The following is a 21,114-nucleotide window of genomic DNA, read 5'->3' as shown; positions in this document are numbered from 1 at the left end:
TTATTTCAATAGTAATGTTAAGAAATAGAAAGGGCTATGTGATTGCAGATGAAATATAACTAAATAAGGATGTTGGCTATTTTTGAAACTTTCAAATGTGTGCTACGTGTTTGTAGTAGAGCATATGGCCCCTTCTGGGCCCTAGGGATCAGCTAGCTCTGCTTTTGTTGAACACAAATGCTGTGAATTAGCTAAAGAGCACCAGTTCTAGCTGAAGACATGAGACCCATCCCGCAGAAACAGAGGAATAAGAGACAGGCTTCCTCTAGCCACTTTTATAGGCACTTAAAAGATGAAGTGGGATTTGTGGGCTTACCTAGAGAAATGATTCTTTTCTGATACCAGAATTAGCTGCAGACTTGGTCCAAAAGTTGATTTGGAAGGAAAATTAAAGCTTTATTTGACTACCTGGATGGCCCTGTTTCCTCTACTTTAAATGGAACCACTCTGGGAGACAACCTAGTGAAGTGGTTAGAGCCAGTATTTGCATGGAAGTAGGTGGTATCAAGCTAGTCTGTTCAAGGGAAAAAGATAGAAAAGGTTAGTCTAGAATTAATGTAAGAACTAATAGAGATATGGTAAAAGAGTATGACAAGCAGCCCTAGAGAAAGGCAGAGATTACAGCAATGTGATCAGATGGTGACTCTTCCAAAAAACACTTAAAATAGAACAACTGGAATTGCTCTGCAGGAACACAGGAGTTCTCACGATCAGCCTCACTGGTGGTTCATCTAATTCAGGCTTCACCTGAGACTTCACATGAAAGTTGCTTTACTTGATCTGGGGTTTTCAACAGGTAAAGAAGGCAGGCAAAAATCCCTAGGTGGGTTATGGCTGCGTGTACCACAAAACAGAACAGATTAATTATCATGTGAACGAACCCCTGGAATCAGGTCATTTATGGAATGGTCTGTGTTTGCCATCTAGTGGTACAAAGCCAAAATTTTTGATCTGATGCGTGAGAGCAGACAAGGCAGTGGAAACCTGAATTGGAAGCAGACCTCTCCTCTGCAGAAATATGACAGCTTTCAGGCAGATGGTGTCTTTTAGGAACTGGGGGCAGAAATTTTGCAGCCCTTGAGTCACCAGACTTAGGAATAGACCATTAATGAGTTAGTAAGGGTTATCCAATAATTGGTCACTTCTTTTTAGTATTCTGATCGTTGCTCCAGTCTTTCCATCTTACAGGTGCAGATTCTAACAATATTCAGGCACGCAACTTTTCACTGCTTTCTGCGAGAATGCAGGCAACTAAATATCCTAGGGATTTGAGATTATGTTCTACTGGTTGGTAATCCACACTTATAAATCTCTCAGTCAAGGGCCCTCCACATTTCTAGAGGCATCAGCTATGCTTTACAGCATCCATGTATGAAGACACATCTTCCAACAAGGAGACCAAACTACAAAGAAATCAGCAGCTCATAAAAAAAATGTACAGGGAATATATACCATTCTGGCAACAGAATGTATATAGCTAAATATAAGCAGTAAGACTGGTTTCCTCTCTTAAAATATTCCAAGGATGTATGAATAAAGAATTAAGTAAAAGGATTAGCTTTATTTCTCAGTTATGTCATACAGTAAATACAAGATGATATTTCATTAATTGAAATATATTTTACCAGAGGAAATTATAAACAGCACGTATTACTAACCATTTGTATTACTTACCTGGATTTCTTGCTATATAGTTAGAGAAAATAATAATAATACGTTGATATTTTATCAGTATTCAGGAAGTTTACAATAATTCCCACATCCCAACTTAACAGCAAATGTTTTCAGGTTTTACTGCAAAAACATAGCTAGGAATTCAGAGCTGGAGCCTTCATAATATCTCTGTGATTCAGGAATATTGCTCAGTTTAGCTATTCCTGAGATTTTCCCTCCTATGTCATACAGATTTTTTTAAAAACCCTTTCACAAGCCACAATGAATGAAAACAAAGCAATACAAATTATATAGAGGACAAATCTCACGTGACTAAAACAAAGATTAATGAGATCGAATTTACTTTGCTATGTAATGGTAATCATATTAACGCTAATATGATTCTGAAAAGTGTACCTATACATAACACCACATGTATAACAAAATATGTGGAAGAATTTTTTTTTTTAAATTACATGCTATTAACTATGGTCCCTTTTTAAAAGAAATACTACTGAATCTTCTATTTATTGAGCAGCTGTTGCTACCTGTGCTCATTCATTCATCCACTCATTCAAGTGATATTTATTTAATTAATTATTCAATCAATTGTTCACCAAGGGACCCTATATGATCTATGTTTTACAATTGACCTCAAAGAGTGAGGCAGCTGAATGCATACGATAGAAAATAGAAAAAGGCATCGCAAGGTTCACAACAATTATCCAAGGTTCAAAGCCAAAAACTATTTCTTCTAGTCCATTGTCATATTCCGGGCGGCACCCGAATGCCGGTGGTATCCACAGCTGCAAGGAAAGAACACAAGGCCAATATAAATCACCAGCAATATGAGTCACTAGCCCTTAAGGACTGCGACCCCACCAAACTGCAAATTGGTTTCAGAAATTCTTAAGAAAATCCTCCCTGTTGCTGTTGGGTCACACTGGTGGAAGAGGGTTTCAGCTTCCACTGCTGTTACAGTTTTTGTACTGTGACTAAAACAAGCCTAGACTCCCAGATTCCACGAATAGACTTTGTTCCCCAAAGGCATATTCGCTTATTCTTCCAGAAGAAGAAAAATTTACCTGCTACTGTAGAACCATGTACTTTTAATATACTTATCAGGCTTGAAAGGTTGGGAGGCTTTTGGGTATTAACTTGTGAATTATGTTCTAATGTCTTACCGAAAGGTTGCAGAGGAATAAAAATGCAGCGATGTTCTTCAAAATTCTCCTCTTGTTGTTAGTAACTGAGCTTCTACTATAAAATGAGATATCTGAGGCCAAATGTGTGACCAAACTATTTTCCTGACTCGTTTCTTCTTTGGCACCACCACCACCATTTTCTCTCCTACAGATAGTGCCCTTGAACAGACAGGGTACCTCCCCGTCCTCACCAGCAGCTCTGCCATTGTAAATCTCTTTGTACGAGGGGGTAAGTGATAAAGTGCTCCCCCGAGATATAGTCACTATTCGAAGAGTTTTAATATCATCGTTCACCTTTTCCTGCTCACGATGTATGGATTCAATGATGAAGAGGTTCTGAATGTACTTCTCAATTATAACGAGGACGGAGTAGGGCAGGTTATACCATGTGTATTTGGGGTGAGCCTGGGCACAGATAATGGCAAGGATCGATCCCCAGGAAAGGAGCCAGGACCCCGCAGCTGTGCCCACCAGCAGCTCCGCATCAAGTTTTCGAGCAGGATTTTTTGAATTATCCAATGATCTGTCTTCCAGTCTGTAGATGAAAAGGGCAACGATTCCAGCTGTACACATGAGAGCCAACACGAAGATAGCATGCAAGTAAAACATAGTGAGTGCTAACTCACTCTTGATTTTTGAACGTCCAATCTGAATTAAATAAACAACAACAATAGCTATTGTGCTAGTTAACACAATTAGTCCAAAAATCATTCCAACAGTTATGCCATGGAATTTGAATGGAGTTTTGTGTTGCTGGTGGTGCTCAACTTTGCGGCCAATATTCTTCCACAGGACATAGAGCATCGTGGATGCTAGGATATGGTACTCTATATTGAAGGGATATAGGTAATATATTCCTTGAGAAAATATCGAGCAGAGAGTTGTTGTTGTGCAATTGCATTGAGGTGCATGATCATCTAAAACTAAAGGAGAGGGAGAGATAAGTTATGTGCACTATAAAGATTTCTTATTTAGTAAAACAAAAATTAAGTAACAAAATGTAAGAGGTAAGATTTCAGTCAAACAACACATCACACCACCCAGTTAGCAACCTAAAAAAAGGTCTCGCCCTTAAAGTCATTAACCTAACAAAGTTTTTGCATGTTCCCTGAAGTATGATCTCTGACTTCACTGCTCAGCCACTGAGCAATAATCACATTGTGGCACTGAACTTAAGCAGTCTTGGTAAAAATACCTTTTTATAACATGAAAATCTAGATCCCAAGGGCTTTGAGTCCTCAGCCCTTTGGCTTAGAAGGCTTTTATAGAAGCCCAGGGATCTGTGGATCAGATCAAGAACAAGCTTAACAAGGAAAGAGCTCAGTTCTGCTGTCATTTTTCTCAGTGATTTACATGGTTCCTACTATCAAAACCACTTTATTAAGAAGATTTTTATGCCTAGGAAAGAGATGAAGTAAACCACAGATACTTTCACTCAATGCCCCAGTATAGTTTTAAAATTTAAAAAAAACATTAAAAATCAATCTTCTGTTTTTGAGAGGCGCCTATGAAATCATTGCCTCTCTGTTGTGAAGATACCTCCATTGTAAACCCCTATGGCAAAATAAACAATTGATAGTATTTGTAAAATATATTTAATGTGCATTTATAACCTAAGCAAATAATGGCAGAAATCAGAAATTTCCACAGTGGTAGAAAAAAAAAGATACCTATTTGCACAATGCATTTATTTAGAAGTATATAAACATACATGCTGAAGAGCACATTTTTACACACTGATTTGAGATTTGTGCCTGGAAGATTTTCTTTTGTTTTCTATAATTTTAGAAAAGAAGAGGAGAGGACAAAGTTGGTATTGTTTTTTCTCAACCACACACTGTTAAGAGACAGAAAAAAATTCCTTTTGCAGTTTGGATTGTATGTTAATGCCAAACTTGTCTTTGAGATCACTACTTTACTCCCCCTTGTTTCAGATGCTATTTCTGACTGTTCATAATTGTGTAACAATTCTGGCAGCAGAACAATAGGAAACAATATAAAGAAACCGCTTCTATTTAACAAGTAGAAATGTCAAAAAGAGCCACTAACTTGTGATTTGCCTGCTCTCTACTAATGCTCCGTGATTACAAAATCTCTGAAATACTAATTCAGCTACTTGATTATTAATGGAAACTAGATAGTTTCAATTAGATACATATAAAGGGTAACAACTGCAAATAGATGTAAAATTGTGGCCATAATTCTAGACAGTTATACTGAAAATACTATTTTACAGATTTTAAAATTTAGGTTTTGCTTATATGTGAACTTTGGCAGGAATTATTAAAAATGCCTAAAATTTTTCAATTTACACAGACTATAAATAGGCAAAAAACAAATTAGTTCAGGATTTGTCTTAGTAGAGGCAAAATCGGGTCGTTTTAGGATATGGGCGCTATTGAATTCACTGGGTGGGAAAACATACATTTTCCTCTTCAAAAGCTGTCTGTCTTGTCCTGTGTGAACACAATCAACATTTATCAGCTGTACCAATAAATTTTCATGGGAAGAAAATTACTTACAGCTGCTGAGAACTTTTATTTCCTCTTTAAAGTTAACCACTCCTAATTTCCCCATGCTTCAGTGGTGTTTGGAAGTGGAAGGCATCCCCAGCAGTTTTATAGAATCACAGAATCATAGAATCCTAGAATGATTTGGGTTAGAAGGGAACCTAAAGATGATCTGGTTCCACCACCCTGCCATGGGCAGGGACACTTTCCATAGACCAGGTTGCTCAAAGCCCCATCCAACCTGGCCTTGAACATTGCCAGGGATGGGGCATCCACAGCTGCTCTGGGCAACCTGTGCCAGTGCCTCACCACCCTCACACTAAAGCATTTCCTCCTAATAACTCCCTTATACTCGATGTTTGTTGACTACAACTTGCATCATCTTACCAATAGATAAAACGGTTCATTAAAAAAAGAACACCTAGAACAAAATACTTATCTTGTAAAGCAGCACTAATGGATAACCCCTTATCCCTCAGAGCCATCCCGGTGAATCTCATAGGACCACACACCACATGTAACCACTCTCCTGGGAAGGATTTGCAGGATTATCCATGCTTGTTTTTCTAGAAATAACTTGGTAAATAGCAAACTCTGGTTTTAAAACTGCTACGTTCAATTTACTAATAAAGGGGTTCCTCAGTGATGTTATTCCTCAAAATAAATGTTTGTAAAAATCTGTTTGTGAACTCAGAAGGAAAAAACAACAGCCTGGATCACATATATGATAATGATCACATAACATTTTAGTTATAGATCGGAACTCTGTATCAGCTCACTATACTTGCCTGGGAATGACTATGCTGACATAGTCATGAATGACCAAGCTCCATTCTACAGTGACGCAGTATTTTGTATGACATGTCTAAGAGCAGGAATTCCAAAATGTCCCAACCCTTTTGCTTACCTATTGTTATGTTCCCAAAACCAAGAGTGATCAGTCTTTCCTTATGTTCATTCAGTTGATGTTTTGACTCTGTTAACACACCATTTGTCCACAGGAGTAAATTTGTGAACACAGAATGGATAACCCCAAACCTACAAAATAAGATAATTATTGAAGGAATCTGCACAGAGTATACTTCCATAGATATTAAATAAAATGGATTAACTTTCTGTAGACAAGCTACATGGCACTATGAAAAAAGCAACATAACCCATCTTTAAAAGATGTTCTGCAGTGGAGCACAATGAATGTTAGACTTCCAAAATTTTACAGAAACATAATGGCTTAATGTATTAAACCATTAACAGGACACTGTTATTATTTGTTATGCTGTCTTATGTGACAGGTTTTATTCTTTGGTTTGGGCTGGACAAGCTTCATGTTAATTACAGTGATTGAACTGTCTGAAGAGGGTTAATTGTTTAGCAAACCACATTTCACAGCCTGCTGTGGTGCTCCTTCATACTCACTGTGGCTGGTCTTACTTCACAGATACCACCACTTTCTCTAATTTCTAGTCCATGCATTTTTGTCTCCTGGAGAGAGCTGAAGCTAAAAGAGGGCTTTATTCCATTCAAAGAACTAGTACAGTGAGGGTAGATCTCCATGCATTTTTGAGACTCCTGGTCTCTGACAAGCCATTTCAGACATGGTGAAACAGAATGGCATTGGAGAAAAAAGTGGGTTAATGGTTCATAATTTCCTAATAAAATCCATGCAATAATTGTTTTTTGCCCAGCACTCTCCTCTTTGTAGAAGGCCATGGTATCTCTTTCCTAGGCACAATCCTTTCACCTATCATTCTGCCAGGTGTTATTCTCCTGCACCCAAGACCAATAATGTTCCTTCACCAAGGAACAGTTATTACTGCACTGTTCTCAGTGAAAAACTTGCAGTTAGGGATTTTTGAAATATACTTATGGACAGAGTTGATTTCACCAGTTGACAATGCAAAGCCTTCTGTGATCACTCTCCTCAATGGCATGGGGCTTGGACACTTACCCAAGAGAGCAGAACAAATGGAGAACCTTCACCACAGATGACATTTCTGATTAAATTTATTTTACTTCCTAACAGAAACTGGTCAGCTCATTGATAATTTGAAAGAAGTATTTTTTAAAATTACCATATTTGCTTCTATATACAGATAGATCTACTTTCTCACAAAACCAAAAAATACATCAGAGCTGGCTCTGCTGCCTCAAAGGCTAGTCCTCAGTTCTATAAGAAACATGTGTATTCAGCTGTTTCAGAGGACAGACACATCAGTTACCCCACGAGAACCAAGTTCTGGTGTCAGAAACATGCACAACCCTTACTGAGTCAGTTACACAGGATACCCACAGGGAGGTTGTGTTTCCCAGTCCATTTGCACAGCTGCATCTACCACAGCTGGGTGGTACGGCTGACACACCTGTGGGACGGGCTGCCATCCAAAGGGACCTGGACAAGCTGGAGAAGTGGGCCCATGTGAGCCTCATGAGGTTCAATAAGGCCAAGCACAAGGTCCTGCACCTGGGATGGGGCAACTCTCAGTATCAGTACAGGCTGGGGGATGAAGGGGTTGGGAGCAGCCCTGGGGAGAAGGACTTGGGGGTGCTGGTAGATGAAAAGCTGGACGTGAGCCAGCAATCTGCACTCACAGCCCAGAAAGCCAACTGTATCCTGGGCTGCATCAACAGAAGCGTGGCCAGCAGGTCCAGGGAGGTGATTCTGCCCCTGCACTCCACTCTGGTGGGACCCCACCTGCAGTGCTGTGTTCAGCTCTGGAGTCCTCAGCACAGGACAGAGATGGACTAGTTGGAGCGGGTCCAGAGGAGGGCCATGAAAACGATCAGAGGGTGGAACACCTCTCCTGTGAGGCAAGGCTCACAGGAGGAAAGGGAGAGTTGGGGTTGTTCAGCCTGAAGAACAGAAGGTTCTGAGAAGGACTTACTACAGCCTTTCAATACTTAAAGGAGGCTTACAAGAAAGATAAGGAAAAGGTTTTTAGTAGGGCCTGTTGTGATAGGAAAAGAGGTAACAGTTTTAAACTAAAAGAGGGTAGATTTAGACTAGATATAAAGAATAATTTTTTTATAACTAACGTAGTGAAACACTGAAACAGGTTGCCCAGAGAGGTGGTTACATGCCCCATTCCTGGAAACATTCAAGGTCAGATTGGATGGGACTCTGAGCAACCTGATCTAGCTGAAGATGCCCTTGAGCAGGGGGGTTGGACTAGATGACCTTTAAAGGTCCTTCCAACCCAAACCATTCTACGGTTCTAAGATTTTATGGTCTCGTTCCAAAAGGTGATTTCCATAAAAATCAATATAAAATACCTCAGATATATTGCACTGACTGCAGGCTGCTGATGCAGATTCTTTTTCAGGAGCTAAATAAAGAAGACATAATATAGTGCGTAGTTCTGAGACACACACATGACTCTTCCTTCAAAACAAGCAAGTGACACTGTGGGATCATGCATTGCCCACTTCCCTCTCTGATGAGAAAAATATATGTGTTCTGTGACTATTGTATATTATAAAATATAAGCGCAATTTAAATAAGGGTAAATGGAGTTACTTTCTATTTAACTATTCTATTTCTTTCTACTTAACACAACCAGGAGGAGAATCAATCTCTGTAAATTTTCACTGTCCCTCATACAGTAAACCTGTAGGTATTAAAGCACTGTGCAGATCTACACCTATTAGCATCCAATATAAGATTCAGATCCACTTTACCTTTCAAGTGTTTTGAAAGACTGGATAATATCCTTTGCATGACACCACAGAAAGTACACCTAAATGAAAGGAATACAGAGAAATGTAATTACAGTAATGTGTATGTGTGACACTCAAAAAAGGAAAATGTACCTGTAGACAGAAACACTGATGTTTAAATTCCACATGTGTGAAATAACTCATGATTTCCTGTGATGTTCACCCAGAAACTCTCTGGCATGAAGAACCTGAGATTTCTTATAAGCAGTCAGTGGCTTAACAGCAAAGTCTCAGTATGACTCACCAAATCATATTTTGCTTCTATATCTGGAGAGGTTTTTATTTCAATGACAAAGAAAATAAAACTACCAGCTGTGGACAGTAGTATGATTACTGCAGGGCATGGTGATGCTAAGTTTGAATGATTTATTAAATATATGAAATTCTATGAAGGGAGAGACATAAGTGAAAGGATGCCAGACTTGATTAATAAAACAAACGATGGACACGCAGTGTTGCAGCACAAACTAGTAGGCTGCAACAATTGGTGCCCCGTGTGAGGCTAACTGAGTTGGACTCCAACTACAACTGGCACCCAATGTAGCTGAGACAAGTGCCATTGACAATTAATCGATATGGGTGTATTGCAATATTTGTTTTCCATCTTAACTCAAATTGCAACTTTTGGCGTCCAACGTAGATGGGGTCTAATTGATATGGGTGCAGAAGAAAAAACTTCTACATTAACAATGCTTATAGATATATTTGGGAAAAAAAGCGTGAAGTATAACAAGAAGGCAATAAGAACTTTGCTAGGATGGTGCAAAGTAAATGTCGTGCTAGTTACTCCAGAAAATGTCTCCAGTGTTCAGACATTGCAAAACACTGGAAAATTACTTCTTGAGGCTGCCTCGAGGGGGTATAAAATTGCAACAACATTGCTAACAACATGGAGATTAGTCTTAGACTTACTAGAATAATTAAAAGTGGACAGGGAGACAAATTCTGTATTTGCAATGCTTATGGATATATTTGAAAAAAAGAGGTGTAAAGTATGATAAAACAGCAACAAGAATTCTTCTACTGTGGTGTAAAAAGTATGATTTGCCAATTACAATGAAAAAGGTTTTCAGCGTTCAGACATGGCAAAGCATTGGAAAGTTACTTTTTGAGGCTGCTTCGAGGGGAGACAAAATTGCCACAGCCTCGTTAATGATGTGGAGATTGATCATAGATTTGCTAGAATAATCAGAAGAGGACAGAGAGACAAACCCTATATTAACAATGCTAATAGACATATTTGAAAGTAGAGGCATAAAGTATGATGAGACGGCAATAAGAACTCTGCTGGGGTGGTGTAAAAAGAATGATTTGCCAGTTAACGGTGAAAAATGTCTCCAGCATTCCGATATGGCAAAGCGCTGGAACATTACTTTTTGGGGCTGCCAAGAAAGGGTCAAAATTGCTACAGTGTTGTTGACAACATGGAGATTGCTCTTAGATTTACTAGAACATCCAGAAGTGCACAGAGACACAACACAGGAAGCAAGAGAAAAGTTTGTACTATCCATCTGAGAGACAACCACATTAAGAACATGGCAGTTGCACTCAGGGATAGTGCAGAAAGCACTATTCTCAACAGGAGAGTAAGAAAGAGACAACAGTACTGAATTAGCAAGTAAAGGGGAAAGAAGCATAAAACTGGGAATCTCCATTTGTGGGAGCATAATGGAGATGTCAGGATAGAGACTGCTGCTGATACAGAACTGGTTCCAAGGGCTGACAAGTGTGAGGAGAATGATACCAATATTCCTCAGGAATGTTAAGAGTGAAACTCAAGAATCCTGTTTGCTCAGAATAGCTTCTAGGATACTGAACTTGACAGTAGGTGAACTGTAAAGAGAGAAATGGTCCAAAAAGTTTCTCTTAGAAACCTGCCTGGTTGGTGTTCCAGAAATGGTCTGAAAAGTGCAAAGAACTTCGGGTTCTTCCTCAGCCATTAGAGTAACTGGAAGCCCTTTTTACTATTGTGTCCATTGATGGAGGGTGCCTCCACAGCTGATGGTGTCTGAGACATTCAATACCTAATTTTTTGAAAAAGCTAGGAAAATGCAGTTCTCTGTAGCTCACCAATGCTACCCAGCAATAACATGTTCATTCATACCCTTAATTGTTTATCAAGAGGAGGTGTGACCATTGGTAAAACCCCAGGTGTAAAGACTATAAGATATCATGGAGGTTTCAAATTAAATCAAACAAACCGAAATTAGCACCTTAGCGTCATGTAATGCCATGTTCCTTTTCCCATTCTGGGATGGATGCAGTAAAATCTAACAGCAGATGTGAATGCATTCTTCAAAACTTAAAAAATGTAAATTTTGAAGTTCTGACATTAGAGGCAAGAAAATGGGGGGAAAGAGAAAGATAAAAGTCAATAAGGTAAAGAAATAGCATAAAACCGAATTTTTGCTCACAGAGTATTCATTGCCTCAAAGGGACTTCTGTCTGTGAAAGAGCCTAACACAGGCTGTCTTGGAAGGGCAGGTACTTGTCAGTTCATTGCTTGCACAGGTGCAGTACGTATACATGTATTAACTTACTGGCACATATCAGGATCTCTCATTTAAAGTAAAACACAACAGAATCTGACACATATTCTGTAGAAAACAAATCCTTCAGTTTTTAGATGACACATAATTAGGGATGTTCTCTGCTGTAATTTCATCCTGTGTTTCAAAGACATGAAAAGATTTGTCTTAGGTAAGAGGTATCTGGTAAATTACTTTTTAACTTTTCCTTTGATTGCTCAGGCTAACATTCAAGCTTTCGTTATTTTAAGCTCAGTAGATGATAAATTCGGCAACACTGGGTGATGTGAAATTTAAATTAGAATTCTGGTTTCCTTTGTTCAGCATTGTTTCTTCCACACTCTGGTTCATAATAGCTCGAAATCTTGTCAGCACAGGGTCACTGGATGCAATGAAGAATGCAGCATGCAGATCAGCAGGGAAAAAAGGCTTCAATTTCTTTGGTTTGTTTTTCAGAGGTAAAGCAAAGAAGTTGCAAGACATGGCAAGTGAATATTACAAGAATGTGAAATTAAGATTACTTCAACCAAATCAGAATTTCACCCTTGGAGAAAAAGACAGAAGAGGTCAGAGTTACTGCTTAAATTTCAATGCCTTTTTTTTGTTACAGAAAGCAGAAAAATTTAAGTTGTTCAAATGCTCATTTACATGCAACCACAACTGCTAGGAAAATCTTTTCCTTTCTGAGTTACTTAGTCATCTTGGAAAGTCCATTAAGTGGCCTGGCTATAACTGAGTATCTTAGCTGAGTGTCTTTTTCTTTCCCTCTTTCCTACAAATCTGCTGACAGCAGTTCAGAGGAATTCATGTGATAAACAATCAGCTGCGGAGTATCACCACACAAGAGAGACCCAAAGCCTTACAACAAGCAGCTGGAATATTTTATAGGAGTCGCTATGTTTGCTACTGCACAGCCACTGGAAGCATAACCAAATGCTTCCAGAAGGAAATCTGTGTTCACTTGTTACAGGAAAAGTGCACAAGTATTTTACAACCAGATAGGAAGGGATTTTTCCCCTTTGAGCTATGAGGCCTCCCCCCCTAACCCCAATGGGACACCAGGATAGACAGATTGAACTGAACTTATGTGGCAAGTCCTACATACAGAAACAAGTGAATTGTCTTTAGCCAAGCTGCTCATTTCAGTCTGAAAATTCTACAAGTTATATATGTAGTCTGAAATAAAAAAAACCCCGATGTAAATTAAAGTACAGGAGAGCATTTTTTGGTTGCGTTTGGTTTTTTGGTTTTTTTTGAACCCATAGGAATTTTACAGCGGAGCAATTTCAGGTTGCAAAGCCTGAATTTACACCTAGGAATAATATACATGCACAAGAATTTAGCCCTCAAAAGTATCCTGTGATATGTTTAGAAATTAAGTTAGTCTAAAACCCACGGATGACAAGAAGGTAATAAAACAAGATATAATATAAAAATGCAACCAGTGACTTTTACCTGTAAGATGGTGTGCACAGCATGTGTAACAGGAAAAATGCCTTCAGTTGGTGATAAACAGTTTGAAAAATCAATATAATATCCAATTTTAAAAGAGTCCAGAATTAAAGTAATCACTGCAAATAATGTTATCCCACCTACAAATGAAAAATATATTAGAAAACATCCATGTACAGTTACAGGGTCTAGAGACAATTTGCAGAATGTGCTAAATCTGTTTAGGGAAATAAAAGTTGACCAACATCCATATTCTTGTCTAGGGACATTAAAGTAGATCAATGTTCATGAAGATAATTGACTCAATGTAGTAAGTCCCTCTAATTTGTGAAAGCCTCTGCCCAAAATATTACGACAGCACATCACTGTGCATACCCTGCATGACCAGTGCAGAGGAGCCAGTCCCGCAATGGCCAGCACGCGGAGAGACTCAGCACCTTGCAGATGGCTCCCAGCTCCTTGCAAGGGCAGCCTCTCAAGTAACGGTAGCACTGAAGCAACCATACAGCGCATGAATTAATGCTCTATACAGCTCCACAGCAAACTACACAGTTCCAGGGAGCTGAACAATCATGTTACAGTCTCCTGGCCCAGGAGCTCAACAGTGGGAAGTAACACAATCACTTGGTATGCCTTGCCCGTGGTTCAGGAGGTTACGCTTCAACTCAGAGACCAAAACTACAATGAGCTGTATGGTTTGTTCCCCTAGAAAGAAACCAAAGACTCCATTTCAGTATCTATTATCTCCTCACGCACACAAAAAATACTCTAATAGGTTTCTCTAAATATGTAATTTGTATTCCAAAGAACTTTAAAAATGCATGTTTCCCATTGTTTAATTTTTCTTTTCGTTCAGAAATGTAAATGTTTGTTACAAACTTATTCTGTAAATCTATATGGTAACAGAATTTATATTATTAATCATTGGATTTGCACAGGTATGACTAAGCACAACTGGCAGCAAAATTACTGAGCCAAACTCTAAAGTCTTCATTGCTTGGTTGTTGGGATTTTCTCTCTAGGCTTTTATTCAAACAAGCTTTCACTGGGTTTAACTTGGGCTTATTTTAATTAAGACTAGATAAAAATCTATCCATGAACCTTAACTGGACCTTAAGATCAGCATCAGTATCTAAAACTTTCTTTGTAATTACTCATACAGTAAACAACATCACTAGTGTTGACTTTGACGAATATTCAGCTTCTATAAAGGACCTCAACCTAACTTCCTTATAAGCACCACATGTTCCACTCGACCTGTGTTAATAAAATATAACACTAAATTAGTAATTTATTTAATAATACATTTATTATTAAAGTTGCATTGATAAAAACTAAGTATAAATGATGAAAATACAATGTATTTTTGTTTATTTTTTCATTGATCCTTTAAAATTAAACAAAAATAGACTTCAGATTTTTTTTAATCACAAGGGTATGAATTCCAGTAGGACTTCATGTTTCTCTTTCACAATCTCTCTTATAAGAAAAACATTGTTAAATTACTGATAGAGTATAATTTCTACCAAGACATAGAAACTTTTGATTTCATATTGCAAAATCTAAAACCGCAGCTCTGCACTTCATGCATGTGTATAATCCCATTCATTTTTTTATTTATGCTTATTATGACAGCTAATTTCTATTATTTCTAACATATGTAACAAGACTGAAGCCCACATTTAAACAGATATGCCATTTTCATTAGGTATAAAAGAAAATGTTGTCACAAAATGCAAAATTTTTACTTTTGAAATCAAATGATACGTTTCCTTATTTAAAGAATTTAAATTATTCTAAAATAAATTAGAATTGTTAATTCTTCTGAAATAAATTTACGTGAGGTAACTGGGCCTGCTCTGAGCAAGCTGTTGGACTAGATGACCTTTGGAAGTCCCTTCCTCCTAAATTATTCTATGAATGATTCTGTGATTCACACTTCATTTAGAAAGCTTGCAGGAAACAGGCTGTTTCTATTTGTCTGGAAGATGTCAATCTGAGGGACTTCATGTGTATTATAATTGTTTCAGTAAGAAGGAAAATGCTATCTTCTGAAGCAAAAGGATTATAAAAATCTTCCACAGTTACTCCACAATAAATTGTTGCATATATGTTGACCTTACAGAGTATTTTAGAAAGGTATTTAATTGCCCAGTTGTAACAATAGTAAGGTTATTTCCCAATGAATTCATGGTGCAGGATCAAGCCCTGAGGAACTACTTCAGTGAAGCAGTGATGTCAGAGCAAAATGGGTGGAAAATGTATGTTAGAAGTTCTGCATCCTTGCTTCCATTACTCACAACAGTGGCTCAGCAGAATAGGATCACAAGGGCCTTGTTAACGAGAAGAAATGGGAAGAGGGAAGGCAAGGCAAGGCAAAGGGCTCCAGTTTAAAACCACAAAAATAAAAAGCAAACACATCTTATTTAAGTGATCCTCCTCCTGCACCATACATGCATCTTGCCTTTCCGAGGATGACCTGTACTGTAGCTCCACTCTGTCTTGCTTCCATGTCACAAGGTCAGTATTTCAGTTGTATAGTTTCACAGTTTTACATCAATGTCCAGCAGACCATTGAGGGCGAAAAAAACCACCATCACCAGCAAACAAAAAAAAACCAACCCCCCATGAATTTTCTTTTATATTGAGTATCTTGGTTTATGCCTTAGTATCTCTTTTCAAGTTTCCTTTATATCCATCAAAGATTTGGTGGGCCTCAGTCCGTTCCCACTGAAATGAACAGTTTTGCCATTGTCCTCCAGGTCGTAAAAGACTTTATATGACTCATTTCTCTTAATGTTTCTGGCAATCACTCAGGTGGTCACACTGTAAGCATATACAAACTGTCCAACATACATATTTAGGAGCTTCAAAAGAGAATGATTGTACTAACTTGCTTAGATAAAAATCAAAGTGTAACTATTATGACCATACATATGATATGCTAATGTTTTCCATGTTAACTTTTCCTGATGGAAAATTCAGTATTGTGTACTAATACTAAATACTATATATATATATCAGTAACTATAAGTAAGAAAGATAATTCCCTGCTTTGCTATTTCTATTTGAAAGTTAAAGAAATATGAAATGATTGCTATTGAGCACCGTATTATTAAAAAAAAGTTATTTTTTTCAAATGCTCATTGAAAGCTGTATATCTTAGGTGATCAAAAATAGAATTTTCAGTATTGCTAAGTGCTGGCTTAATTCTTTCTATTACCCATCAAGAAGAAAAAAAGTCACAATGATACAGTTGTGAAAATGCCATTCTAAACTTAAAATATTGTTCAAATAATAAAGAATTAAATGCAAGCGGTAAAAAGACACAAGTTGAAGTCTGCCAAGTGCTTTGTAAGTTGACCAGCTGTCTATGGGTTAAACAAAAGCTGTGCTGCTGGAGACCATGATAAAATAAAGCCATTTCTGAAGCCAACTGATTTTCATTTTGAGTTCTCTGGCTCACTTGGCTGAACTTCTAAATAATGGTCAAAGAGCTCTTCCTAACAGGAGAGTGTACTCAGGGAAATTACATTGGGAATGAGTCAAGGAAAGGACTGCCTAAGCTTCCCTGTGATTATTTGGGTCAGGATAACTGCACCCCACTAAAGTCAAAGCTCTCCATGAAACTTTTCCCACACTCAGACTATAGGAGTGGTTCTTGGTATACCATGCAAGTGGGAAGACAACTGTGCTGTCGGGTTCACACAATTGACACCTAGGTGCAAAAAGGCTCAAGAAAACCATTCTGTGAGCAATTCTTGTAAACTGACCACCTGTCCTTCTAGCGTTGTTAACCATGTACAAGGACTCAATTATAGGTTTTTGTTAAACCATTTTTTTCAACATTTTTCATAGCAAAATGCTCTAAGTAGCCCCGTAAGTAGCCAGCTACCACCTCTTTGACTAAAATGATATTTGCAGTTTGAAGGGAATCATGAAAATATACGCATTTTATACTGCTTAATACAAGGACATTTGCTCTCACGATGCGAGCAGGGAGATCCTCTTCAAAAGCAGCCGACAGCTAGTAAAAAAATGCAGAGAACTTTCTGTGGAAAGACTTGATGAAAATTTGTCTCCTGTTTCCCCCTCCCCTACTTTTCAGACTTTTAGTCTTTCAAGTAAAAGACTTTGATGACAAAACCACTGATAAAGAGGAGGGCAAAGGGGATCTTGGCAGAGGAATTGCCACCTGAATTTTGTCTTTAGCTCAAATACATTTTCTTTTACCAACAGAGGATAAAGGAGTTGTACAGGTTTGTTGTAACTACAAGAAAATCCTAAAAACAGGAAAGTGTAGGTCTTTCCCTAAGGGCAAATTTCTTGAATTGCAGCCTAGACATCCAAGAGAAGCCATGGAAGCCGCACCACTTGAGAAGTTAGTACAAAGGGCCATCCTGTGCTGGTAAAAGAAATGGATAAGGTAACCTAGTAGTTCAATCCAGTATCTTATTTCTAAGTTTCTGTGACTCCTTATATCCTCTAGGACAAATGAAATGCTGTGAATGCTGTGCCAAAAGGGAAAGGGCAGGGGTCCTGCTGTACATAACCATGTCAAGCACTATTTATTCCCTACTTAGGAGGGGCAAGCTACCCTCTGAGTAACAAAAGCATAGATTGGTCCAAAATAGGACCAAATTAAGCCTTGCATTAATGAATTTCAGGAGACTGTAAGCCACATAAGCTAATAAATGAAAAACATCAGGCAGCTGAGTATCGTTTTGGAAAACAGCCAGTAATCAAGTCCAATAATTCAACAGTTGGTACATGAACTCCATACATTTCAGGAAAGAGTCTACAGACTACGACTGCATATTAGACATTAAAACTAATGATTTTCCCTGTGCAATTCATACAGCACAAATGTTAACAGTTGCAGAGAAAAGACACACAAGCACCAAGACTGAGACCAAACTAAATTTCCACAACACAACTTTACTTTTCAAAATAATCAGGCTTTAGATGTTCTTGGGATTTTCATCTAGATATTTCATTAGCTGCTGTGATAATTAACTGTTGTCTCATAGCTAGTAGGTAGGAAATATTTTATGGAATAGCTGTCTTCTAGCACTCTAATTAAAATACTTAGTTTCCAACCTGTCATTTACGCTGCCAAGACTGGAAAAGAGGTTGATAAAACTGAGTTGCCTGTTACTCTACACAGTGTGATGTAGGTTGTTTTTTTTTCTGGGGATCCAGAAACACAGCATTCCTGTGACTACGACTGCATGATGCGCTCCCCAACTACCTTCTCTCAACAGACCTTTATATCCTCACTCCAGTACACACCTGACTGCAGAGAAGAGCCATTACATCTCACCACTACCCTTACAAATTATACACTTTTCCTTACAAGGCTAATGCTAGCTTTAGATTCCTTGCTTAGATGCTTGATGTACTACACTACAAACTGATCTGGCCAGGGATTTCGTCTTCTGCCTAACTCCAGTTGTTTCTAAGGCATCACAGTACACATATAAATGGGAATCTGATAAACATTGGTATCGAGAGCACTTCAGGAGATTTCCAACTGGTACTAGAATAAAGTAAGTTGCATTATATTGTTTGGAAAAGTGATTCCTCCAAAGAGTTGCATGACATGAACAACACTGCCTCTTCCATTAGCTATATTTTATTTTTCAAGTGTTGCCAAACCAGCCTGGTAAGGGGAAAAAAGGCGCTGGAGCTTTCAGCACTGTAAATGGTAGGCTGGAAAGAGGATGTTTAGCAAACAGCTTTCCTGTACAATCTCCTAGTATGTTCAGCTTATGCATATATTTACTCTAGAGTGCACCGCATGTGTGTTAAGTTCATGAATACCAGGATGCCTCCTGGTAGGGATGGAGAGGGTAACAAAGTGGTAGCAGAAACAGGCGATGGCACGGACGTCCCGTGTGTGGTACCACCTTGTATGCCACCGGCCAGTACTTACACTTCAGCCAGCGGGCTCCGGCGTGTGTGTCCTTGTCCCGGATCAGCCTCCTCTGCGTGCAGCTCCTGCAGAGGTACCACAGCATCCACAGCAGCTGGATGAGCATCAGCGTGATGAGGTAAGAGAGCAGGTGGCTCTTGCTGATGCCCACGGCGTGCACAGCCCAGGCGAAGGTGAGCAGCAGCCCTGCCAGGAAGAGGTTGATGCCATACTGGCTGCTGAGGATCTCGGCGTTTTTCTGCGGGTAGCTGCCGCCCACGGAGGGGGAACCGGCGGCTTTCTCCATCGCCCACGCCGCCCGCCAGGTGCTGCAAACAGGCGGCCCCGCTTCCCCCGGGGAGCCCCGAGGCCGCCTGGCCCGTCCCCCACCGGCGGCCGGGGGCGGAGCGGGGGCCCCGCCGTGCCTCCCCGCGGCCGCTGCCCGCCACGCCGGGCGGGGTCTCCGGGGGGAGCCCCGGGCACCCCGAGGGGACGGTGGGCTGCCGAGGCGGGGGGGAGCTTCCCGACGTTTTGCGGGGCGAGGTGAGGGGAAGGGAGAGGCGGTTCCACCGCAGAGCAGCCGGGCGGCAGATGGTCACGTCCCCTGCGCGCCTGGCTGCGGTGGGGGCCGCGGGCCACACGGCCGCACCGACGGAGGTGCGTGCAGCCTAACGTGTCCCCTCGACAGGGCGACGGGAGGGACAGCGGGCGCTGAACACACACGCCCCCGGCCGTTAGCGGCTGGCTGGAAAGCCGAGTTGATGCTCAGAGAGCAGGGGCGGGCGGCAGCAGCCTGCCCCGCAGCCCGGAGCGGGAGCGGCCGCGGGGGCAGCCCCGTCGCAGCGGGGCGGCCGCGGGTCACCCGCTGCGCTACCATGCTCCGGGCCCCGCTGTCCTCCTTTTTGCCAGCTGGCACTTCCCATTGGTAGTGAATAACCTCGGTTCTCCGGAATTCTTTAGACCTTTCAAAGGCGCCGATGTACCTTATTTTTTCACTAAGTCCCATGCTGCCAACACAGTTTGACAGTGGTTGCTAGCGGGCATAGCAACTACCGAGCTCAAAGCAGCAAAGACTCCTGCAGGATTCAGTCCCATTCTTATTTATTCATTTTCCCAATCTTTATACACATTTTAAGTATTGACCTTTTTTTACTTAAACTGCTTAGTTGTAACTGTGACCTATGGCCATAAGATACTAAGGTATGCAGACATCTAAATTTGGAGCACCAGTTGGTTGCCTATAGGGCTTGACAGGAATTTCACCCAGTGTAAAACACTGTATTTTAAACTGTATTTTGTTTGCATACAATATGAATTCTCTTAATTCTAGCTCTTCAGGTACCTAGCCATAGCTTGGAGGGCAAATAGCAAGATAGACTGGTCCTTGTTCTGGTCAGGCAGGTCTTACATTTTCACCCTGTATCTGTTTGAAGATCGAATATCCAAAGCATTGTTTTTTACAGTAAGTGACCTATGTCTCACATGAAATTAAGCCATTAGGTCAGCTACATGAAAAAAATGGAAGTAAATGAAAAGACAGCATCTCTTTTACTATACTTCCACGATCACAACTTGGAGAAATTTTAAGCTTTTTCACTTCTGAAGCCAGAAATTATTAAATACAGCTTTTTTCTTAAACAAAAAAGGACATTCCTGAACTTACATGTAAATTTCTGAGATTCACATTGCTCAAAGAACAGGGAAGGAAAACAAAATGGCAGAAGGGTAGAATGAGTGAATTCTGGACAATCACCTATTTAGGTAAGCATAAGGAAGTAGTAGCTCATGTACTTTATTGGTCTGTTCTCAGAAAACGGGTTTTTTAAGTCATCTACGATTTTGAAAAATGCACTTAGCTGAAAGCTAGCCCTGTTTCCATCTGGCCTATAGCATCAGTATAAACAAAATGCATAACTAGTCGACAGTTGAGGCTCCGACCACCTCTAGCTCAGAGCTACATTCATCATTACGAGAAGCTTACGGAAATGCCAAATGCTACTTTTATCTTATGTAACGTGTAAACTAAGGAAGACGCTTTCGTTGTACAGGGCTTCTATGAGTCACTGTGATAAATAATCTTCACTGTGCGGCCTATTTTATTTCAAGACTATTCTAGAGCATCCCTTGTTGCCTGCAAA

At 39.8% G+C, this 21,114-nt stretch overlaps 1 protein-coding gene across 1 annotated transcript; it reads right to left on the bottom strand.

The window, feature by feature from the left end:
* Nucleotides 1-1,635: 1,635 nt before the first annotated feature.
* OTOP1 (otopetrin 1) lies at nt 1,636-19,322 on the bottom strand. The gene is made up of 6 exons (XM_040582372.1): nt 18,998-19,322; nt 13,066-13,202; nt 9,044-9,102; nt 6,276-6,406; nt 2,838-3,781; nt 1,636-2,459 (listed from the first exon to the last, which is right to left on the bottom strand). The coding sequence occupies exons 1-6, from the start codon at nt 19,281-19,283 to the stop codon at nt 2,289-2,291; spliced, it is 1,728 nt and encodes a 575-aa protein (XP_040438306.1). The 5' UTR covers nt 19,284-19,322; the 3' UTR covers nt 1,636-2,288.
* Nucleotides 19,323-21,114: the final 1,792 nt, after the last annotated feature.

This window comes from Falco naumanni, chromosome 1 (genome assembly GCF_017639655.2).
Source record: "Falco naumanni isolate bFalNau1 chromosome 1, bFalNau1.pat, whole genome shotgun sequence".
Lineage (NCBI taxonomy): Eukaryota > Metazoa > Chordata > Aves > Falconiformes > Falconidae > Falco > Falco naumanni.
The sequence above is the reverse complement of the archived record's forward strand: the minus strand, read 5'-3'. Positions and strand labels throughout refer to the sequence as shown.

Bases quoted from the DNA above. Each gene is read 5' to 3' on its own strand.
- OTOP1 (XM_040582372.1), bottom strand. From the start codon at position 19,283: ATGGAGAAAGCCGCCGGTTCCCCCTCCGTGGGCGGCAGCTACCCGCAG. The intron at 6,407-9,043 runs GTAAAGTGGATC...CTTATTTTGTAG, and splicing joins TCTTTCAAAACACTTGAAAG to GTTTGGGGTTATCCATTCTG. The intron at 3,782-6,275 runs GTAAGCAAAAGG...CCTCTCCTTTAG, and splicing joins TTTTGGGAACATAACAATAG to TTTTAGATGATCATGCACCT.